The sequence below is a fragment of the Eulemur rufifrons genome, chromosome 19 (genome assembly GCF_041146395.1).
Source record: "Eulemur rufifrons isolate Redbay chromosome 19, OSU_ERuf_1, whole genome shotgun sequence".
NCBI lineage: Eukaryota > Metazoa > Chordata > Mammalia > Primates > Lemuridae > Eulemur > Eulemur rufifrons.
In genome coordinates this window covers 67,438,740-67,460,921 of record NC_091001.1, presented here as the reverse complement: position 1 = coordinate 67,460,921, position 22,182 = coordinate 67,438,740, and the positions used below count along the sequence as shown (strand labels likewise).

The 22,182-nt window shown below is 39.4% G+C and overlaps 1 protein-coding gene across 1 annotated transcript; it reads right to left on the bottom strand.

The window, feature by feature from the left end:
- Positions 1-401: 401 nt before the first annotated feature.
- Positions 402-19,846, bottom strand: FAM161A (FAM161 centrosomal protein A). The gene is made up of 6 exons (XM_069494474.1): positions 19,664-19,846; positions 11,746-11,984; positions 8,820-9,980; positions 6,575-6,674; positions 1,404-1,558; positions 402-937 (listed from the first exon to the last, which is right to left on the bottom strand). Exons 1-6 carry the CDS (start codon positions 19,844-19,846, stop codon positions 799-801), a joined length of 1,977 nt encoding a protein of 658 aa, XP_069350575.1. The 3' UTR covers positions 402-798.
- Between the last annotated feature and the right edge of the window lie 2,336 nt (positions 19,847-22,182).

The window sequence follows — 22,182 nt, the reverse complement described above, 5'->3', positions numbered from 1 at the left end:
ATTAGCCAGGCATGGTGGTGTGCACTCAGCTACTTGGGAGGCTGAGGCAAGAGGATCAACTGAGCCCAGGCGTTCAAGGTTGCAGTGAACTATGATCACACCACTGCACTCCAGCCTGGGTGAAAGAGTGAGACCCTGTTGCTTAAAAAAAAAAAAATTGGACTAAAACTAGGGATAAAAAGAAAAAGTGATAAAAGGTAAATAAATTAACAGTAAACTCTCACTGCAGAAATGAATGTAAATTTGCAAGTTATCTATTTTTCTCTATTACTTTTTAAAATGGCTCAGATAAGAAACTTAAATCACTTAACAAAACAAGTTTGAAGATTCATTTTGTGAAATGTATTGCAGAGAAAAAGAATGGACAAATAACGTATTTAAAAATATTTATTGATTCATGCTTTGCAGAGAATTCTTAAAAAAGAAATCACCAAAGGCCAATACTTCTCTCTGCTCTCAATACTAAGCCATTTTTCCCCCCAAAATAATGATGTATATTTTTATAACCAATCCATTTGTGACAGCTATGATTCTCAAACACTTTTTAAAAATACCAGGAAGATCATAGTTGTAAACAGACCACATGTAGTGATCACCATAACTGAACAGGCAAAGCCTTACTTACTCTGACCAAATGACCAATCAGCTTTCAGGCTACAAATGGCTTTGCTCAATCAACTGCCCTGCATATTGTGGAGGTGTCCCCTAGATGTTCTTAACCTCATAAATGTGGCTGCTGACTCTCCGATACTACAAACAGCAGCAAGGGCATAGAGAGGAGACCTTGCTGATTCAGTTTTATTCTTCAACAGATTTCTCTTCTCCACTTTCTTCATCAGCTTCATCTTTTTCCTTGCAAGAATCCTGGCTGTTGGTATCAACAAGATAATGTTCTTCCTCATTCTCTCTTTCTTCTATTTTGTCTTCTTCATTAAAGCTAGAGGAAAAAATTTATCAATCTTTCAAAGGGAAAATGAGTTGGTTTAAAGGTAAACAAACCCTTTGCGACACATGCCATTGCGTAGCCGTCTTCACGTGCATGAGGTCCAATTTGTTATCAAGAAAACTCTACAAAAGTGCCAATTGGGAAATTCAATATTCCTGAGAACTAATCTACTTCAAAACTTGAGTGATTGACTCTTTAAACTTTATTTGAAAGCAAGCTAATGTTTTCGTTATTTATGTCAGTCAGAAATCTAAGTTATTTTGCTTTAAAAACAAAATACTTCATCCCTGTGTAATATTTTGAATGTGCCAAACATGTTGAAATACCAATATGTTTTATAACAGTTCCCATGTATTCCATTAGATAAAAGACCTTTTTAAAACAACATAGAATAGTATGCTTTCCTACAGGTACGAATTTTTTCAAAGGTAAACCATTCAGCTCTTATATATGTTACCTTTCTTTATCTTCAGTGAAACTTTTCGTCTCTTGATTGCTGAGGTACTCAAATACTTTTCCACTTTGGCCTTTCTTTGAAACAAACTCATCAGATATTCCTAGTGCTTTAAGGGTGTTAGAATAATGCTTTTCTGCTGCCATTCTTGCATTTTTCTATAGGAAAGACAAACCTTTTTAGATGAGAACAAAAGACTTTAAATTTCCTTTAAAAATGCATGGGTTAAAAGTGCCAGTGAAAATGAAGTTCAACAATCACACTTGGTTGAAAATATGCATACCCTATGATCAACCATTATAATCCCAGGAATATACCCAGAGAAACTCCTACATATGTGACCCAGGAGACATGTACAAGAATGTTCAGGATAGTACTGTTTGTAATAACCCCAACCTGGAAACTACCCAAATATCTATCAATAATAGGATGGACAAATAAATTGTGATCTAGTCACACAACAGAGTAAAATAAAGCAAAGAAAATGAATGAACTATAGCTATATACCACAGCATGCATGGCTCTCACAAATATAATACTGAGAAAAAGAAGCAAAGCACGAATAAGTACATATAGTATGATCTATTTATATAAAGTTCAGAAATAGGCAAAACTAAACTACATTGTTTGAGGATAGGTACCTAAGTGGTAAACAAAAAAGTGCTTATCTCAAAAGCTAGAACGGTGGTTACCTCTTAGGGAGAGGTAGAAAGTTGTGATCTGAGGCGCACACTGGAGATTTCTCGGGTGCTGGCAATGCTAGTCTAACAATAGAATGTTAGCTTGGGTGGTAGCCACATGAGTATTGATCTATAATTATTATTTTCACTGTACCTAGGTTTTATATACTTTTAGGACTATAGAAAGGTGTCTATCTAGAAAAATAAGAAAATAAGTTCATGTGAGAGCTAGTTGACAGCAGGTTTTTTATGTGCTTACTGTAATTTTTACTCTTTATAAGCCAAATTCCCAACTTATCAAAGATGATAAAATCATCAGTGTTGCTATCTTTACTCTGTGGAAGAACCAAGGGATATAGCAAAAAGACTATGGATTTAGAACTGGGTTCCAATCTCCAGAATGTTAGTTTCTGGCTTTGGGATGTGTTGGAGTTGTGCTGACCCTCTCATACTTGGAGCAAGTCAGAAGCCATCACAGCTCCTGAGACCACAGGTTTTATGGAGCCACAAGGTGACGGGGTTCACACTCGTGCCTTCATTTCACTTTCTTTTCTTTTCTTTTTTTTGGAAGGGAAGATCAACTTTACTTTTAAGTTCTGTGAATGGATCTGGACCAGTATAGGGCCAAGAATTGCCCTTTAGATCTTCAACTAAAGCAAGGTGATTGATTAGGAATGGCCCAGTTCCAATGCACCAGTAGGCATCCTATACTGGAAAGGGCATAGATGAGCACCCAGTCTAACCTCCACATTTAATAAATTAGGAAACCAAGACCACCACCCCCTCTGGGTTAAATGGTTTGCTTAAAGTCATAAGGCTAGTGAGTGATAGAATCAAGTCTCTTAACCCTTTTCCTAGGTCCTTTCCACTCTATCATGCTGCTCTAAATGTTAGTGGTCATCCTAGAGTTTGAAGGTGGCCTAAAGCCTGACTTCAGCATGCAACTGTCAGATATTTGCCTAACCTGGGGACTCCTGCATAACAAGGGACAACGGAGTCCAGTGTTCCACAGGAGAAACCAAAATAGCAAAGAATGACTACAATGGATAAAACTATCATAGTGCATTTCCTGATACTCTGGAAAACTGAAAAAGGAAGCACTCAAATTGCTGCTAAATTGTACCCACATGAATAACAACAATTTTTAGAAAAGTAAGTAAAAACGCATCCAGAGGCTGTGAATACCAACAGACAAGCCTTGGAAAACTGAAAGGCAGGGCAAAGTGAGAAATGAGAAGTATGATCAAAGATTGCAGAAAAGATTAAAGAAACCCCAAACCTAACTCTGAATGCATTAAGAATAGTATATTCTGATTTAAGGAAATTAAATATAAAGAGATTCAAATGACACTAATAAAGTTAATGCTAGTAAGTCTCCATCTGAATTTGGTTTAAAATTCAATTTAATATCTACTCAGTTAATAAACCCTGTGATTTCCAAAAAAGAAGACCACATGGTTTGTTCTATAATTGATCACAGACATACTCTGCCAGGGGATCGATCACTCGATAGCAGTGAGACTGCAATTAACTGCTATAAATGGGCAATGTATAAAGTTGCAAGTAAATTTATTACATAACAGCTGTTAATTAGCAGGAATAGTCACAGCAAAATAGACTGCAAGAAAAAATGTACTAATTGACGTTAACAAAACCAAAGCAATAGTGATTCACTGCCATAGTCACTCTGTATGTAGAATTAATAATCTTTTAATATTTTACATCAAGGTGAATAATGTATTATTGTTCCTAATTGGAGCCAATATCACCCCCCTGCATGTTACCTAATGCAAAAGACCTGTAAAGACTACAAAATAAAAGGAACAGTTAAAATAACTGTATGGTTATTTTATTTTACTATCAAAGACTCTCCAAAAAAGATTTGCTTTTTTTCTTCCAGAAACTAAAATAACACAAGACGACGAAAATTTGTCTATAATCAGTACCTAGTTTGAAGAGAAAAAACTTTTTTTTTTTTAATAACCAGAAGTTTAGTTTCTAGTTAATTCTTTCATTTATTTAATAATTACTGAACACTTACTTTGTAACAAGCCCTCATGGGAGGTAGGGGGTACATAGGGAAAGAAAAGTTATGGGCAAAGGGAACAGCATATGTGAGGGCCAAAAGTGGGAGAAATATCAACTATAAAACTAACATATGTTTTCAACAGTTAAAATTTCTTTATGGGTTTAATTTCATACACACCATTTATTTTGCCACATTTTCTGTGGTGCTTTGAAATGGTGGGAATTCACGGTATGAGAAAACCACTTATTAATGCAGAGAGTCATAGTAGTGCTCGCAGCCTGGGCTAACCCCAGAAAGAAAATGTAAGGTCATTAACTGGCTAATTTGATCATGATCATTCAGTTTTGTTTAAACAAATATTTATTAACATCTCCACTGTGCTAGACATTGTCTTAGGTGCTAGGTGCTGGAAATTCAAAGACTGGACAACAACCCTTAAAATTAATTAGCTAGAAGGGAAGAGAGTCTATTCCATAGATAATTTCTACATAGTGCGGTAGGAGCAAAGACAGACTGTGCGCACGGGCTACTAAAAGAACACAGAGGAAAAGGGCACCCAACCCAACCTGGAGAAACAATGCAAGAAGTGATTGTACACTAAGGCTTGAAAGAGCAAGAGTTAGGTAAAGATAGGAAGAAGCTCTAAGGATGTTTAAAGAATGGCAAGAATAAAGACTTCAAGTCTGAAACTAGTTGTCTAGTAGTCTGGAAAGTCCTGAAAGTAAAGGGTATACATGGGGGGAGGAGGTGGGGTGGGAAGAGTGCAGTGGTAGGTAGACTAAAGAGGCTAACAGGGATCACAGAGGATTCTCTATACCATGCCAAGAATTGTAGCTTTATATTCTGGGAGGAAGCAGGACAGCTTAGGGTTGAGTGTTTGGAAGCAGATCAATCTGGGATTCAATCCTAGTTCTACCATTTACTAATCATAAACCTTATTAAGTGACTTAAACTTCAGTTTCTTTACCTGTAATATAGGGAGACCTACCTTATGGTGTTGTTTGGGGAAATTAATGACAAGACTCCTTGATACTATTCATTGAAAATCAGAATGAATGAAATCAATGAGAAAGGATGATTGCCTCTGTTATCAAGGGTTATTAACTGCCTACCCAGGGTTAACATTTTGGCAGGGGAATGGGAATGATAAGATGAAGATATAATGAATGTCTTTGCAAAGAGCAAGGTGGAAAGACCAGTCAAACTATCCTAATAATTCAGATAGAAAATGATAGAGGTTTCATCTGGCATTTCACCATCAGGGATGGTAGAAGAGCAGATCCAAAAATTACTCAGGAAGAAAACTTGACAAGTTTCTCAATGACCAGTTGGGGAGGTCATGGGCAGGGAAAGTGGCTCCCAGTCATCTAAATTATGTCCCCAACCAAAGTAGGAAATCAAGAGATGGATCTAGTTGGGGGCAAAACGAATGTAAGATGCCTGTGGGAAATCTAGGTAGAGATCACTAGAGAAGCAGACAAAAAAACTTGCAGTTCAGAGCCGGAGATAACATCTTTGAGCCAAATGTCAATTACTTTATGATGTATAATATAGAACAGCTTAAAATGATTTTTTTCTCTACAGTTGAAACTGAGATGTTAAAAGAAATCCATCCTTTAAAATGAGAGACATTATATAAAATTATATTCAAATCAGTAAGTAAATGAATTACATAACTTTGAGAGACTATAATGTGCATATTCACCCACAACACATGTCCATTGTCCTCAATAGTAACTGACAAGTACAGTCCTGTAACTATGCTCATCTGCCACAGGTAAGTGCTCCTGCTCCAACTGTCTACTGTCCAATTGTAACAGCTAGAAATTGACAACGTAGCATCTGTAACCTCCAGTGATTTTGTCTGTTGTTAAGCCTGTCACCCATACAAACCCCTCCCTTATGAGGACAAAGAATATGGCTTGAAATTGACAAATCTCCAGTTTTACTCAGTTGTAAAATTGAGTGTAAATTTAGTAAAATCAGAGTCCACCGTCCATAAGACCAGTTTGTTTTTCCTATAGAAAATTAGTCCTTTTAACAACTACAGAGAAGATTGAATTATAGACTCACTTTAAAAAAAAAAAAACATAAATCTGATTCAATAGCCATTTTGTTCCATTTTTTTAATTCTTCAAAGACCTCCAAATGATATTATGAAGGCTCACCTTAATATTTCACCACATTGGTACTGAAAAAAGACTAGCCATTAAAAATAGGTTGTGAAACTAATATTTTGAGAATGACTAGATAGGCAGCGTGTTCTTTATCAAGCCTCATCAACAAGATTCAATGCTCAGATTTTAAGCAAAATTACTTACTTGGCTGATTTGATGAAGCTGTCACAGACAACAATAATATATCTCAATAATTATACAACACATAAGAAAAATGGACTGTAAATTTAGGAGCTGAAGATGTGGGGGAAAAAGCTGATAATAGCTCTAAATTCCAACAAACACAACCTGAGCGACTCTTTCAAATAGTAGTGGCCTGTTTTTTAATTTTTCTTCTCTTTCTTCTAGTTCTCGTTGATATTCTCTCATCCTTTCCTTTTCACTCTTTCTAAAATTAAATAAAAGAAATGGAATTTTAAAAGGTCATCTAAGAAATAAGAACTTGCACATATAACATTTAGCTTAGATGACAAATCAGAAATTACGAGCGCAGTTTACAGTTTACTTTAATTCCTTTTCTAGACTGGTAGATACTTATTGAATGCAGAATAAAAATCCTAGGTTTTGACAACACACATTTTATGCTCTGGGAACAGTTTGAATACTTTGACTTCTGAAATTCTCAAGGCATAATGTATTCAGGGGCTTCAAACTGGCCACAAGAGAAGAATGAACGCTCTTTTATCTCATTTATATCTGCATAAAACCAAGAAAATTTTGGTCCAAACTACGCATCTTCTCTTTAAGGAATTTCTTCTGAAAACGAGACAACCTTGTTCTTATTTTTTTCCCCAAAATGACATCTCTTAAAGGTTAGTGGCAAAATTATTAATAATTCAACAGGAACATATCAAGGGAGAAAGGAGGAACAGGAACCAAAAGACGTTAATTTACCATAAGTATACTTACTCTTTGGACAAGATCCTATAATGAATTAAATTATGCTGTTTTTTCCAAACCAGATATACTAAAGCTACTGAGATAGTAAGATCTTATGGATTAGAGAAAATATACTTTAAAATGATAATTACACTTAATTATACACAAGTTGGTGTTATGAAAAATCTAGTTTACTTCCTAAGGGTAAATAGTATATTTCTAAGGAATGTTTTGCTCACCAAATAAAGCTCCATCAATGAATTAATGCTACATTATGTAGGAATATTCATTGCAATGAAAAGCAAATACATATATTTTTCAGTTCTTACAAAGCAGATTAAAAATTAATAAATCATATTACTTACCTGACTTTGGGGAACATATTTGCCTACTTAAACATAAACATTTTTATGTGTAACATCTAGAACACTGGTTTTCAAACTTTGTACTGCAGAATTCTAGTGTTCTGTGAAGGGGTTCTAGGGATTCTACAAATATTTTTATTTTTTATATTGAAACTATAACAAAAATACAACACATACTGCTAAACAGTAACATGTATGTTAATCAACACATCACATAATTGATGTTAATTAACCTCAATGTGTTAATTTGTGCTATCAGATTTCATGCATACCTTAGAACAAAGCTCTTTGACATACCTGTTTATTATTGAAAAATATTCTGAAATTACACAGCAAGCTGTTAAAAAAAGAGCTTTATTTATGTGAATCAAGATTTTTCTCTGCACTGGTCCTGTGCCTAACTAAAAAAATAATAAATAAAAAGATTTTTTCCAATACTGTATTTATTGTGCAATAAAAAATAATGTAAAGAAAAAGATTAGATGCTGATAATCAGATTACAGCTATTAACTATGGCCATAATAGAAAATAGAAAATGTTTCTGTTCAACACGGCTTCATGGTTCTCACCATGAGGTGAGTGTGTGTATATGTGTGCCGAGTATAAGTAACTTATAATAACTGGAATCCAAAAACTAAAATACTAATACCATTCTCTATCTGTTCATATTTTGGTATCTACTGATTTAAAAAAAAAAAAAAGAAAGTAAGTTTGAAAACCAGTGGTCTGGAGATTCAGGGTTCTTTCATGATACCTGAGATATTTTACTCTGGATTTAGACATTTGAGCTAAACTTTGATGTGAGTCATAAGCCTTAGCCCGGGTTGTCAGGAGTTTCTGCAATTCTTTCATTCTTTGCTTCTGCTTAGTTAGGATCCGATTTCTCTCTTCTTCCAACATTTTCTTTTCCTCAAGTGATCTCCTGAGGGCAACAAACTAAGGCTTAATTCACTTTAAGCCAATGAGAACATTGTTTAGCAAAGATTTAACAGGGGATAAATTCAAAGGTTGAAAAAGGCAACCTTTTGAGAAGGATCTGATTTGTGAAATTAGAAATCGTATCAAGGTTGACTGTAACCTTTTCTATACCCAAAGATTTATGAAATGGAAAATACATTAATTTCTTAGAATACTACCATCTGGCAAAATTTTATATATTATAGGAAAATATCTTACAGATACAATAATAATTTCTTAATATTTTCAAATTTACCAACCTAAAATCAACAGAGCTGCAAACACTAGTTTAGCAACCATGAGTCTGTCAGTACTGAATCCTAGTTATTTACCTTATGGCTTGTTCTCGTCCTCTGGAAGATTCTGTGGGCACTGGAGGGTTGCAGTTACAAGGCAAAGGCTTTGCACTTGCACTTCTCGCCGGTGACTTACGCCTTGGAGACAAATAAGGCCAACGTGTTTCTTTTAAATTTTCTTCATCTGCTTCAATGTCTGCCAAAATTTTCTCTCTTTTAGTAGATGCACGTGAAGATGCATGAAGATCAAATGGTTTACAGACTGTTAAGAGTTTTGGGCACTTGTGTTCTGGGAGGCGTTTCTGATACCTCTCAGGAAGGTCTTCAATATCAGAAGCCCGGCACTTAACGTTGTGTTTACACTTCAATTTTACAGCCTGTTCCGGGCACTTGCGGTTCCTGAGTCGGCAAGCTGGCCTAGAAGGCAGAGGGCATGAATTCTGTGAAAGCTCTTGGGCTCTCAGCTGTGCCCTGGCATTTCCACAGAGCTCTTCTTCTTTTAACTTGTCATCGGTAGTTGAACTGTAAATAGATCGAGGTAAGGGTCTGGCTTTAAATCGATTTGTTTTCTTTTTAGACTTAAAAAAGTCTCGCAGCTGCTTTTCCTGGGCTGCTTGCTTCTGTTCCTCCCTTGCAATAAATTTAAATGGCTTTTGTGAGGCTAAAAGAGCTGCTTTGCTTTTCTCTTTCTGAGACCTTCTCCGCTCCTCCTTTTGCTTGACTAAATCATGATAAAGGGGGAGAAAGACAAATGCAGGAACTGGATTGGCTCGGAATTTCTTCTTACACTCTGAATCTTCCTTCTGTTTTTTGAGCAGTTTATGTGCCATTTCAATGTCTGATTTAGATTTCATGGCTTCTTGTTTTTTCTTCTGTTCTCTAATCATCATTTGAAAAGGCTCTGGTACTGTAATTGTGGGCACCCATTCTTTTGGTTTCTTCTTTGTTTTTGCAACTGCTTGGAAGTCAGTATTTTTACTCTGAATGTAATCTTCAACACAAAAGTTGGTCCACATGTTGTTGATGAGCTCCTTAGCAAAGGTAATCACTCTATTTTTCCCAGGATACTCTTTTTCTAGGTTGGGCAATTCCTCTTCAGAGGAAGACATATACAAGGAGGAAGACTGGCCTAAATCAGGCTCAGAAAGTGATGCCGTTAAGGAGACAGGGTGATAGGAGTTCTTTTCTGATACAGATCTGAGTAAGAAAAATAAATAAGTTATACTTTCAATTGTATGTGACAAAATATAAAAATTAAGATAGAGTTAAATATTTTCTAAGGTCAAGGTATAACAAGTTAGAGGGAGAATCTGGATAGGATTTTTAGAAATTACCACTTTTATTTAGAATAGAGCTGGGAGATGTCTATATATTATCTAGTTTGATTCCTTCATTGTATAGGGGAGGAACGTGAGATGGCAGAGCCTCCTTGTGTCTAACCTCTACTCCACTCTTTCCAGAGTCATCATCCTAAAACATATATCTGGGCTGGGCACAGTGGCTCATGCCTAGAATCCTAGTGCTCTGGGAGGCCGAGGCAAGAGATCACTTGAGGTCAGGAGTTCTAGACCAGCCTAGGCAAAAGCGAGACCCCCATCTCTACTAAAAATAGAAAAAATTAGCCAGGTGTGGTGGCGCACGCCTGTAGTCCCAGCTACTTGGGAGCCTGAGGCAGGAGGTCACTTGAACGTAGGAGTGTGAGGTTGCTGTGAGCGAGGCTGACACCAAGGCACTCTAGCCCAGGCAACAGAGTAACTGTCTCAAAAAACAGAAAACAAAAAAACATATATCTAATCATGTCACTCTCCTGCTTGAAACTTTTCAGTGATTCCTCATTGCTACAAAGTCAAGTCTAGATTGTAAAGCCCTTCAAGACTAGCTCCTGCCTACCTTTCCAGTCTTACCTCTGACCTCTCCTTACTTTTAATTACCATTCTTTTTATTTTTTAGAGACAGGGTCTTGCTCTGTCATCTAGGCTGGAGTGCAGTGGTGCAATCAAAGCTCACTGCAGCCTCCAACGCCTGGGCTCAAGCAATCCTCTCACCTCAGCCTCCCTAGTAGCTGGGACAACAGGTGTGACCCACCACGCCTGACCTTTCGTAAGTCATAACCAACTCTGTGAGGTTCCTCACACACACCAGGATTTCTCATGTCACCTTGCCTTTGCATATATGGTTTCTGCTGCCTAGAAGGCCACCCTTTGCTTCCTGCATCTGCAGCACTTCTTACTCCTCCTTCGAGACTGAACTTGGATGTGACACTTTTGTGGAAAAGTCTTGCCTGCATCCCTCCACCAACACCTTGGCATGATCAACTGCTTCTTCCTCTGTTTCTATAACACCTTGGTACATGATACTGTAATGCTATTTTTGGCTCTTGGCTAATCTCTGAGCTCCTTAAGAGCATCGTGTTTTTGATGCTTTTGGGTACTGGGGACAGTGCCCAGGCATGGTGTGGCACACAGGAGACACACAATCAGTGTTGACTGACTGGACAAATTGCCTCAAGTTTTAAAGTAAGTGAGTTCACAGCAGAAATGGGTCTCGAAATTGCAGACTATTCTGAAAACATAAACCAGATTCATGTCTCCTAGTGCTAAACTCTTTGTACTAGGTCTTTAATGAACTCATGTTTATCCATATATTATAAAGAGCTTTTAAAATTAAACTTTAATATCTATCATTTAAAATGGCCCAGACTAAGTATTTTGATACATTTCTATAGTTCTATAACTGGTAGGTCAGAGAGAAAAGACCAAAATGGCCACCAAATGACTCTCAAAACAAGAGGTCACCTAGTAAACTGACAAATCATTAAACATTTTGAATAAAATCCCACCTCTGTGGGATGCACCTAAGAGTACAAAGGAATATTTAAGAGAAAATATTCTGAAATAACTTTGTTCTGTACTTTCAAGTATACATTTTTACAGTCCACAAATGACATTGAGTACAAACTTACCCAGAAGAGTCACTAAGAGCATCTTCCTTGATGATTGCTGGCTGAACTCCCTTTATATTTAATTTATCCTGGTACATTTTCTCTAATTTTGCCATAGTTTCTATGTGGGCAGCCTTCAATTCTTCTAGTTTCCTGAAATACTCTTCATTAGATTGGGAAATATCAGAAAAGTTCACAAAGTCCTTATAGTTTATTGGTGTATGTTCATTCACCCCAGAAAAGTTGGTGTAAAAAGCAGCCTGGTGGGGGGGAAAAATCTGTTATGTGGTGTTTGGAATTGAAAAACAAATTAAGTTGACACTGATCCAAATGCTGCTTCTTAAAGAGTCCACCTAGTTAGGTTGTAAGTTACTTGTGGGCTATGCACATTTTCCCCCGATGATATTTTAAGAACAAGAGAGAGCAAAACAAACTGCCAGAAAATAAATGCCATGCAATTCACTTGATAAAGGATGGCTAGATTCCCAGATTAACCAACAAAAGGTATTTAACCCATTATCATCATACTATAATAGGACAGAACCAAACCACCCTTTACAAATGGTTTCTATAAGGAGCCTCCTTCTGAGTTGTAAGTTTTAACTGCGACGCAGAGGAACACAGTTCCTCCTACAAAACAAGCAACCACAGCCCAAGCCCTCCCTTCAGCTGGGCTCCTGAAGATGGTCCAAGGATGTGCCAGTGGAGAGACAGTGGGGAAGAGGAGGGCACAGCGGTAGGGATAAGGTTCTCAGTGGCTTATCAAGGAGCCCAAGAGAAGCCCTCCCACCATGGGGTGGGACCACAGGAAGGAGTAAGAGGGCATGGGAGACGGTGGGAAGGACTTTCAGAACAGCTGCTCCTGTGGCACAAAAGCAGTAGCTCCCAGGGGTGACAGGGACTTTGGGAGTGACAACAGAACAAAAAGGTAGTAGTTATTCTATATACAGGTCACGCCTGGAAGGATCTGACTGGACTTTTTCTCTCACTCCTTTTACATACATAACTGAAGCAACTAAAGAGATAAAACCCCTTTTTCTCTATGAATGTAAAAATTTTAATATGTTCTCAGTTGAGAAACAGTTGATATTATTTATGATACTATGCATAAAAGGCTGCCAACCATGGTTTTACATTGAGCCTACTGCCTGGAACAGACATAAAATTAAAAAAAAAATTTGCTATAGAAAATTATAGCTCCAATATGATAAGACTCTAGAAAATAAATGTTTAGTTTCTCCCAACAGAAAAACTCAGAAGAGTCGATTATAAATACGGTATTTTTTTAAATGGGCTAAAATCAGTGTACAAGAGGCCAATGTTATACTACTTGGGGTAACTGAGAGAAAACAAATGAAAGAAAATAAGTCTTTAATAGAACTGATGTGCAGATTTGCTACCAACAAATCTATGAATCAGAGAACTGCTTTATGTATGTCAAACAACTCAATTAATAGAATTCTTTGGTATCTTCTGGTGTTTCTGTATGTGTTCCTCACCATTACTTCCTTATCTGGGGGATGAGTACTTTGTTAATTTCCTTATTCATCAAATATTTGGGGGACATCCAGCATTTAGCTTGCTGCTAAAAGATACAAATCAGATTAAAAACTTCACCTTTGAGAAGCTTCCAGCTAGTTTAGGAGAGGACATGTACATAAATAATTGACAGCTGACTTAGAACCAAACAGAACTCCTGATTCCAGCCCATGGGCTGCTTCCAGCTGCGCAGGGAGACAGACCCGTGACCTTATAGGTCACAATATCAGACTATGAGACAAAGAGGCAGAGCCAGACTGGAGACATAAGGATGGACGAGGACAAAGTTTGTCAGATCAGGGGAGCAGTGAAAAAGGAACAAAGAAATCTGAGGCACAGTTCTAGAACATTCATCATGTTATTTCATGACAACTCAAAAGGCAGGTACTTTGTTCTCAATGAGGAAACTGAGGCTCAGAAGAGTTAGGTGACCTGCCTGCAGTCACACAGCTAGTGTGCAGCAGAGCTGGGATTCAATCCCAAGTCTGTTAGGCTCCAAAGACATACTTTGGTCCTTCCAAGGGTAGGGAGGGCTTTTTAGCTACAAGAGGCAGGAACTAGCATGTGTGCTTAGGAGAGCAATAAACAGTTCTGAATGGGAGTGGGGAACAGGGCATATGTACACGGCAGGGTGGGAAACAGATGAAAAAGGCAAGTCAAGAGCCCCAGCCAAGAGCCTGGGTGGCCAGGCTACAAGCAACAGGAGCCTTGAAGGATGTGAGGCAGGGGAGTGACATGTCAGTAATGGTCAGAAGGATTCCTCTGGTAGCAAGTAGGGTAGAGTAAAGGAAGGCGGGGCTGGCAGCAGTGAGGGGGCTACTGTAAAGGTCTGGGTTAGAGGTATTAAGGGCAGAATTAAGGGAGTAGTACCAAGGACCTCTCAAGGAGGCTGCCTCGAAAGATGTGGAAAACAGAATCACCAGCTCAATAATGGCCTGGATTGAGGACAGGGAACTGAAAAGACTCATTTTCTGTTTGGAATGATGTTTAAGCAGACAACGGTACTGCCATTTATTAATATAGGAAACACAGACAGGAGAGGAGAGCATTTTAGGGAAAGGAAACTAAGCTGTCTTAGACATGTTGAGTTTGAGGGGGTAGTGGGGCAGAGGGAGAAGTCTAGGAAACAGGTGGGTGAACATGTCTGGAGACCTGGTATGAAGGCTGCCCACTTCTTGTCTGCTTGTAACAGCCCCGCAACGGTTCTTCTTCTGGGCAGCAGCAGTTTGTTTTTGTAACAGTGTCTGAATCCAGTTTGCAGTTTTTTCCAATACTGGAAGAATCAGCAGAATCAGCCTTTGCACTTGCTGTTCCCTCTCCCTTGGATGCTCTTCCTCCAGGCCTCCACAGGGCCCACTTGCTCACTGGTTCAGGTCTTTAATCAAATGTCATCTTCTCCACAAGGTCTTCACTAACTACCCAATTTGAAATTACAACTCCTCCCTCCACTCACTGTCAGCCCCCCTTTTCTGCTTTATTTTTCCCAGACGTACTCATCACCAACTGACCTTCTACGTATCTTTACTTATTTGTGTATCTTATGTCTGCCCTACCAAAAAGTAAGCAATACAAGAGCAAGGATTTGTCTGTTTTGTTCAATACTGTGTCCTCAGTGTCTAGAAGAGTACCTGGCCAATGACAGATGTTAAATAAACATTTGCTGAACAAACGAATGGTTAAAAAAATGCAAATTTTCACCAAGGGAAGAGAATAGTTATTCCTTCACAAAGGACCAAATTATGCAAAAAAAAAAAAAAAAAAATATATATATATATATATATATATATATAGGCTGCTCTAAAGAGCTGTATTCTACTGAGTATTAAGAAAAAGGCCTATGTTCCAAAAACTATAATTAAAACAGAGAAGGTATTCCAAAGAATTGTTTTTAGGCAAAAGCATCTATGTGCTCCCATTCATTCTTTTAGACTATCTCTTAAAAGGTCTTATAGAAATCATTTACACAAAAAGGATCAAATTTATTTGGAACAGGAAGAATTGTTTGAAAAAGATATAGAAGGATGAGTAGCTTCTGAAGAGATGTGGCAGGTCTGATAAATTACACTCATGCACTGATCTTGCACAGCATCCATTCCATTTGCAGCTTAATACTGATCTCACAGTGTTTGACCTAAAACTGATGAATAGCTAATAAGTGGCTTCCAATTCTAATTTCATCTTTAATTGTATACCTTCAGAAAACATTTCCTATATCAAATAACCTAAGCCATAGACATTATTTTTCCAAGAGCCTGAAACAGTACCCTCTCTCTTCAGTTGTTCAGCTTTTTGTGGAATGTTGTAAATGCAGCTACTAGATAAGAGGATAATCTTCCCTAGCCTGGCTTGACCCATTTAGATGATGAATCCTTCCAGCACCTGTTGCTTCATTAGTACTCAGCACCCATGAAGAATTGTTTGCATTGTAGTCCATATAGTTTCATTTACGATTCTGGAATTTTTATTTAAAAAAAAATGCTTTTCTTTGGAAAGATTTGTAAGGAATGAGGCAGATCTATATATACCAACATGGGTAGACCGCCAATAAATGATAAAAGCAAGTTGCAGAACTATATATCTATATTTATAGTGTACTGCCATATATTTAAATATTATATATGTAGGAGATAGAAAAAAGCCCAGAAGAATAGAATACATATCAATTGCAAAACAGTGGCTACCAATACCAATGGGGAAAGAGTGGGTACTCAGATTTTCTTTTTTTAGGGGAGAGGTGTTAAAAGGGCCTATGCCTCATATATAACATTTGATATTTTAAAAGGAAAATGTGTTCATGTATTGTTGTCATAATTGAAATGTAACTTTTAAAAAAAAGAAAAGAATGTTTTGTGAATATTAATACTAAATGAAACACTGAACAATGTGTAACAGGCACTTGACCTGCCGGGCCCCTCCGTGTTCCTGCTGGGGGAGGGCTCTCCCACTCCCCCGGCTCTGCTGCTACCTTTCCCTCCCTCCGGTAACAGCTCCCACCTGCACCCTCCCAACCACCCACTGGGAACTCTTATTTCTTTGAGAAAACAGAAGCCATCAGAGGGAAGTTCCCTCATCTTCCCATAGATGTAACTATTCCTTTTGCCCCTTTCCTCTCTTCCTCCCGTTTTAGGGATGAAATGTCCCCTCTTTCCTTCATCATTAAAAACAATCAATGTGAGACCTCCACATTCTTGTGATTTTCCTCCTACCACAGTAGTTGCTTGTTCATCTCTTTGTCCCCTTTTTTCCCCGATATAGAACCTGACTGCTGAATGCTGAGGTTCTTAGGAGCTCTGTACTAGGCCCCTTCTCCTTTCTGTGCACTCGCTCCCTAGGAGAGCTCATCCATTCCTGGTGTTTTAGAAATGCTCCAGCCCTGACCCCAGAGGACTCCAGTTTCATAGGCGCAACGTCTTCCTAGACATTTCCACTTGGGAGTTTCACAGGCATCTTAAATTTACCATGTTCAAACTGAAATCTTAATTCCTGCCCACCCCTCAAACCTATTCCTCCCCTAGTTGTCCCCAATTCAGTAAATGGCATTACCTTCCATGTAGCTGTTCCACCTGGAAACCTGGGAACAAGCATCGTTGATTTCTTCCTCTTCTTCCTTGGCCCTCACATCCAATCCAACAGTAAGTCCTTTCCATTCTAGAGAAATGTCTGCTTCTTGCCATCACCCTGGACTCTTAAATCCATTGCCTCTGAACCAGAATTACTGTAACAGCCTCCTAACCAGTCTCCTAACTTCTGCTTTGTTAAACCTTCCAATCATTCTGCACAAACCCATCACAGTGATCTTTTTAAAAATGCATACAGGAACATATCTTATCTCTTAAAAATCTTCAAGGACCTTACACTATACAGGCAATAAAACCTAAATTCCTTACCTTGGTCTGCAAGGCCCTGAATGGTCAGGCCCTGCTCACCTCCCTAATCTCGTCTCCTCCCACTCTCCCTCTCTCCCTCTCTCCTTTCCAGTTCTGCTGGCTTTCCTTCAGATCTTTAATCACAGGAAGCTCTTTCTCTTCGTGCCTTAGGGCCTCTGCATATGTTGTTTCCTCTGCCTGGAATGCTCTTTCCATTCCCACTTTTCAAATGGCTCTTTCTCATCCATCAGGCATGGACCTAAATGTTAACAACTCATTTAAGTAGGTTCCCTCCCATTCTTTTTTTAATCATAGCAGCCTGTTCGTTTCTTTCCCAACATTTCTTATCTTACAGTCATTTGATTGTTTAGTTTTTGTCTGCCTCCCCTCACCAGCCTGGAAGCTCTGTGAGGGTGTGAGCTATGTCTGTTTCATTCACCACTGAATAGTCAGTGACCAGCACTTAATAAATGCTCAGTATTTGTTGAAAAAGAGAAGGTTGCCCCATTAGAATATTCAGTGAAAATTGTAAACTGTGAATTATAGAATATTGTTTTACCCATGTCATCATCTGCCACATAACAAAGGAACATGCATCCGTGCTCAGTATGGGCAGAGAATCCTGCAAGGGGTGTGTGTGTGTGCTAGAGGGCAGGGAAGGTGTGTGGGGGATGGTGCAGACATGGGGTGGGATGGGTGGTCTGGTTTTGCCAAAACTAAGGACTGAAAGAGGCCTATTGTGATAGTTAGGTTCTCTAATCAGTCTTGTGTGTTGGGTACAGTATTGGCGTTTACTACATTGTACAGATGATAAAGCTGAGACAAAATAACCTTTAAAAATCAAGTTGGAGACCCAAGCCAACCTGTGAAGAAAGCAAAGTCTGGCGCCTGCATACTCTTTCCTGCCTTTTCAGTGCTTCTTCCCTAGACCCAGTGCCCTCCTGCTATCAGGCCTATCTATCGTGGCAGCTTACTCAGGTTCCTTTTGGATTCTTCATGTGTGTTGATCTCAGAACAGTCTCAAACTCATAACACTTAGCTTCCTTGGGTTTTTTGTAGAATCTCGTCCTTTTGAAATTAGCTCATTGTATAAACTGATCTTCCTGATGATAATAACAGTTTCTAATACAAATTTGCAATTTAACAGGCACTCTGGAAATATTAATATAACTCCAATTATAGAAATGAATGACTCCTCTACCAAAGCAAGCCAAAGGGGAATTTAATCTTTGGGGAAGTAGCTCAAATGACAGTCCCACTAGCAGCTGGTCTAATTATTGCTAATTTATATAAATTGCTCTTTATGAGACACACATTTTCTCATTTGGTTCTCATAACAGCCAGGTAAGATGGGAAAAAAAGAAAATTATTATAGTTCCTTTACAAGTAAGGAAACTGAGATATAAGGAAGTTACATCCTAACATCACCTAGCAAGTGGCAGAGAATGGATCCAATACAAGACTCCAAAATTTTTTCCTCCATTCAAATCTTTTTGCTCCATCACTTTGCATCTTTTGTTGCCTACTTAAAATTGTGTTGAGCAGTAGCTTTATCATGAACAAAACTGGCCCTAGGACTCCAACTCCGCTTAATGTTCAGGGTCTCCATCTGCCTTACTCTCGATAACCTTAAGTCATTTGTCTGTTGGTGAAATATTGGCCATAAAAGGTGCTGCTACAAATTTTCTCACTAATGATTTTAGTGTAGACTAAAGAGATTAGAATTCCAAAATGTCCAGTGATTTCAATTAGCCCTAAACCATAATGTTTTGTATCTGAAAAGCTTTGGACATATGGTATTAAAAAAGTTTAACTGGAGATAAGGAAGTTTATGTCTGCAGATTGCTAGCTTCAAATCAAAGTTTTCACCTTTTAAGTAAATAGAGCAGATGGCAGACTCTGCCTTCCACCTGGTGGACAGGTGTCCACAACACATTTGACACTGAAAATTGATCAGTGAAAAGGCTGTCTCACTCCATTCTGAAGAGCTGTTTGAAAAGCATTGAAACTTCAGTAATTTGTTTCTCTGTATGCTTATCTATATACTTCTGTGTCTGATCTATCCACTGAACTCTTGATGGTTTTAAACACTCACCTGTAAGGTATTGTGTTGAGATCTGGTTATAACCAAGACCTTAAGGTGATAACAAATCTGACAGCACAGCTGATTCACCTGAGTTTTTATGGGTTATCCACTGTGGAGTAGATCAATTTTTCTCAAGTAAAAAAAAAAAAAAAAGAAATAAATAAAAGGAAATATCCATTCCTAACAGATGCTGGAGAGTAGGAAGCAAAATTCTTTACTTTGCCCTCTCTAGAAATAAAGTAATATAAACGCTGTGCAAGAAATTTTTACAAAAATCTCTTTGATGGAAATTAAAATACTTTTCAACGCCTTGAGTGTTTCCCGTCGGGGCAGAGAGAAGGTGGGAGGCCAGGATCACCCAGTAGGGAGTATCTGCACAGGGCACCACGTTCCCCAGCCTGCTCTCAGCCCGCACCAGGTCCCAGCCCACTTCCCGCCCCGGCATTACCGACGTCCTCGCGGGTTGCACCCTATTCTCCTCCTCATCCTCGTCCAAGATCGCCGCCGCCGTCGCCAGGGCCTGTAAGGGGTCTTTGCGTTCGTCCTGGGCGACCCGCGCTCCAGTGTTGGGATTGACCAGGGTTTGGAAACTGGAGGCCGCGAGCCTCGCCGTTGAGCGCGAAGCGGCCATTACCCCGCCTCCGAGGCCTGAGCGCCCGCGCTGGCCCGGGGCGGGTAAGCTGGCCCGGCCTCTGGCGACCTGGCGGCTCCTTGCTTGGGGTGGGTGGTTACTAGGGGCGCGGTAACTAGGGACGCTACAGTGGCCGCGAGGGACCAAAAGTCACACAAAATCCTCGCACGCTGCCAGAGACCCGAGTCAGGCGTACTAGATAGTGGGAGCCGGTATTCAGTGTTCGCTGGTTTAGAAGGTTGGCAGGCTGAACGGGGCACCTATTCTTTGCGTTTAACGGCCTAAACGCAGACTTCTTACGTTATATTAATGAGACAACTCGTTTTGTGAAGAGCACATTTTTATTAACTTAAGTAATATGTTAGGAGGAGACGGTGAAAAGCAGGGAGTGCAGTGTGGTAGTCTCAGAATTGTGTACGGTTTTCCTCCGGCTACCTAACATGGCTCCCCGGGGAGCCCGGGCATAGGAAGGAGGGTGGTACATTCTACTGATTGACTTCAGAGCTAGCAGGGACCGACCAATCAGGAGGCTGCTAGTTGTCCCTCTCGCGGTTTTCTTGACCTGACCAATTAAAAGCCCAGAGTTGTGTGGCGCCTGGCCCTCCCACTAGTGAGTGACAACTTAGGTAGTGGGAGCCCGGCGTTTGCTTTGGGTTCATCAGCGTGGCAGTACACCAAAGTGACCACAGACACAGCCATCTTCACCTCACCCCCATCATCTCTTCTCTTCCTACCTGGGATTTGGGTGCTTCAAATGGCTCCTGCCTTTTGCACCACGTGGCCCGTAGGTAGGAGGCCGAGCCGCAAAATAGCGGGCGTGGTGCAGTCTCAGGCATCCGCTACCTAAGCCCCTACTTCCTGAGGCCGAGGCTGACGCTCCCTTTTGGCCTCCTCCCGGCCAGGGCCCTACAACCGGCCATCACTGCCGTAAAGTTACAGTATTTTCCTCGTATGTGGAGCGCGTCGTCTAGACTCGACTCTTAGCTTAGAGCTAAGAGCTTAGATTTGAGCCTTTCTTACTAAACCTTCCTTCTTCGCCTGTCTGGAGCGTGAGCACCTGCAAAATCCTCCACTCCCCACCTGCTTCAGGCTGCTCTTTGTTTTGTCTGAGGATTTGCTTCACACGCTGAAACAGCTGCTTGCCTGGGTTCTGAGCCAGAGCTGCCTCACTTGGGATTTGGTATAAACGTGACCCCAAACAGCAAGACAGGTCCACATGCTAAAGCACTGCAAATGAAGATTAAAATAAAATAATAAAATAGAATGCGTGTGGAGGACATGTGTGTTTATGTAGAAGAGCAGAAAAGTTTCAGTTCAGCCATACTCCAAATTTGCAGCCATCTATTAACATAGTCTCAAAGTATATAGAGCAGAAATAGATCTACAAGAAAGTGACATCTTACGTGATAGGAAGAATTGTTTTTGCACTTTTGTATTACAATGTATCATATATACAATGAAATATGTTAAATGTATAGATGAATTCTGACAAATGTTAACACCCATAAAATCATACCCCTATTAGATACAAAACATTTCCATCATCCCACAAAGATCCCTTGTGGCCTTCCCAGTCCATTCTCCGTTCTACCTCCTAGACTGTTCTAGAACTTCATATAAATGGAATACTACAATGTGTGCTCTTTTTGCTCTCTGCTTCTTTTGCTCAGCATACTGGATTTTTTTTTTTTAGATTCATCCATGTTGTTGCATATTAGTGATCTCCTCTTTTTAATTCCTGAATAGTATTCTCTGCAGAAACATACTAGTTTCCTAATATTCTAAGAATTTTCCTCAATTTCGTGTGCTACTTATGATGTAATGGTTACAGACAAGCTGCACTAAATTTAATCTGTAAATCTGCACTATTATCTCCATCACTTCCTTAAATGTATTCATTCATCTGTTGATGGACATTTGGATCTGGGTGGTTTTTTTTTTTTTTTTTTTTTTTTGGCTGTCAGTTTGGGTCCTCCAGGAAGCTAACACCAAGAAGCAGTTAAAAGTGCAAGAGATTTACCATGGGAAATTCTGGTGAAAGACAGAGAGAGCAGGAAAGGCCTCAGGCCAAGATACAGTTGGACACCTTAGAAAAGAGGGAAAGAATTGGGTAGAGGAGGTTCAAACTACAATGCAGCTCTGAAAAAGTCTCAGCCAGCTCAAGAGAACTCCAGCACAAAGATTGTTCTAGATGAGTTCTACAATGAGCAGAAATGACCAGATCCTACTGGCCCTGCCATCTCAGTCCCTGGCTAGTGTTCCTGGGAAGAGCACGTTCTCAGATGGAAAACCGTGGAGGATCCTAAAGGTGCTGTGGCTGGAGGCTGTCAGCCAGT

Bases quoted from the DNA above. Each gene is read 5' to 3' on its own strand.
- FAM161A (XM_069494474.1), bottom strand. From the start codon at position 19,846: ATGGCCGCTTCGCGCTCAACGGCGAGGCTCGCGGCCTCCAGTTTCCAA. The intron at 6,675-8,819 runs GTAAATAACTAG...ATTTAATTTTAG, and splicing joins GGACGAGAACAAGCCATAAG to AAAGAGTGAAAAGGAAAGGA. The intron at 1,559-6,574 runs GTTGTGTTTGTT...TCTTTCCTATAG, and splicing joins TATTTGAAAGAGTCGCTCAG to AAAAATGCAAGAATGGCAGC.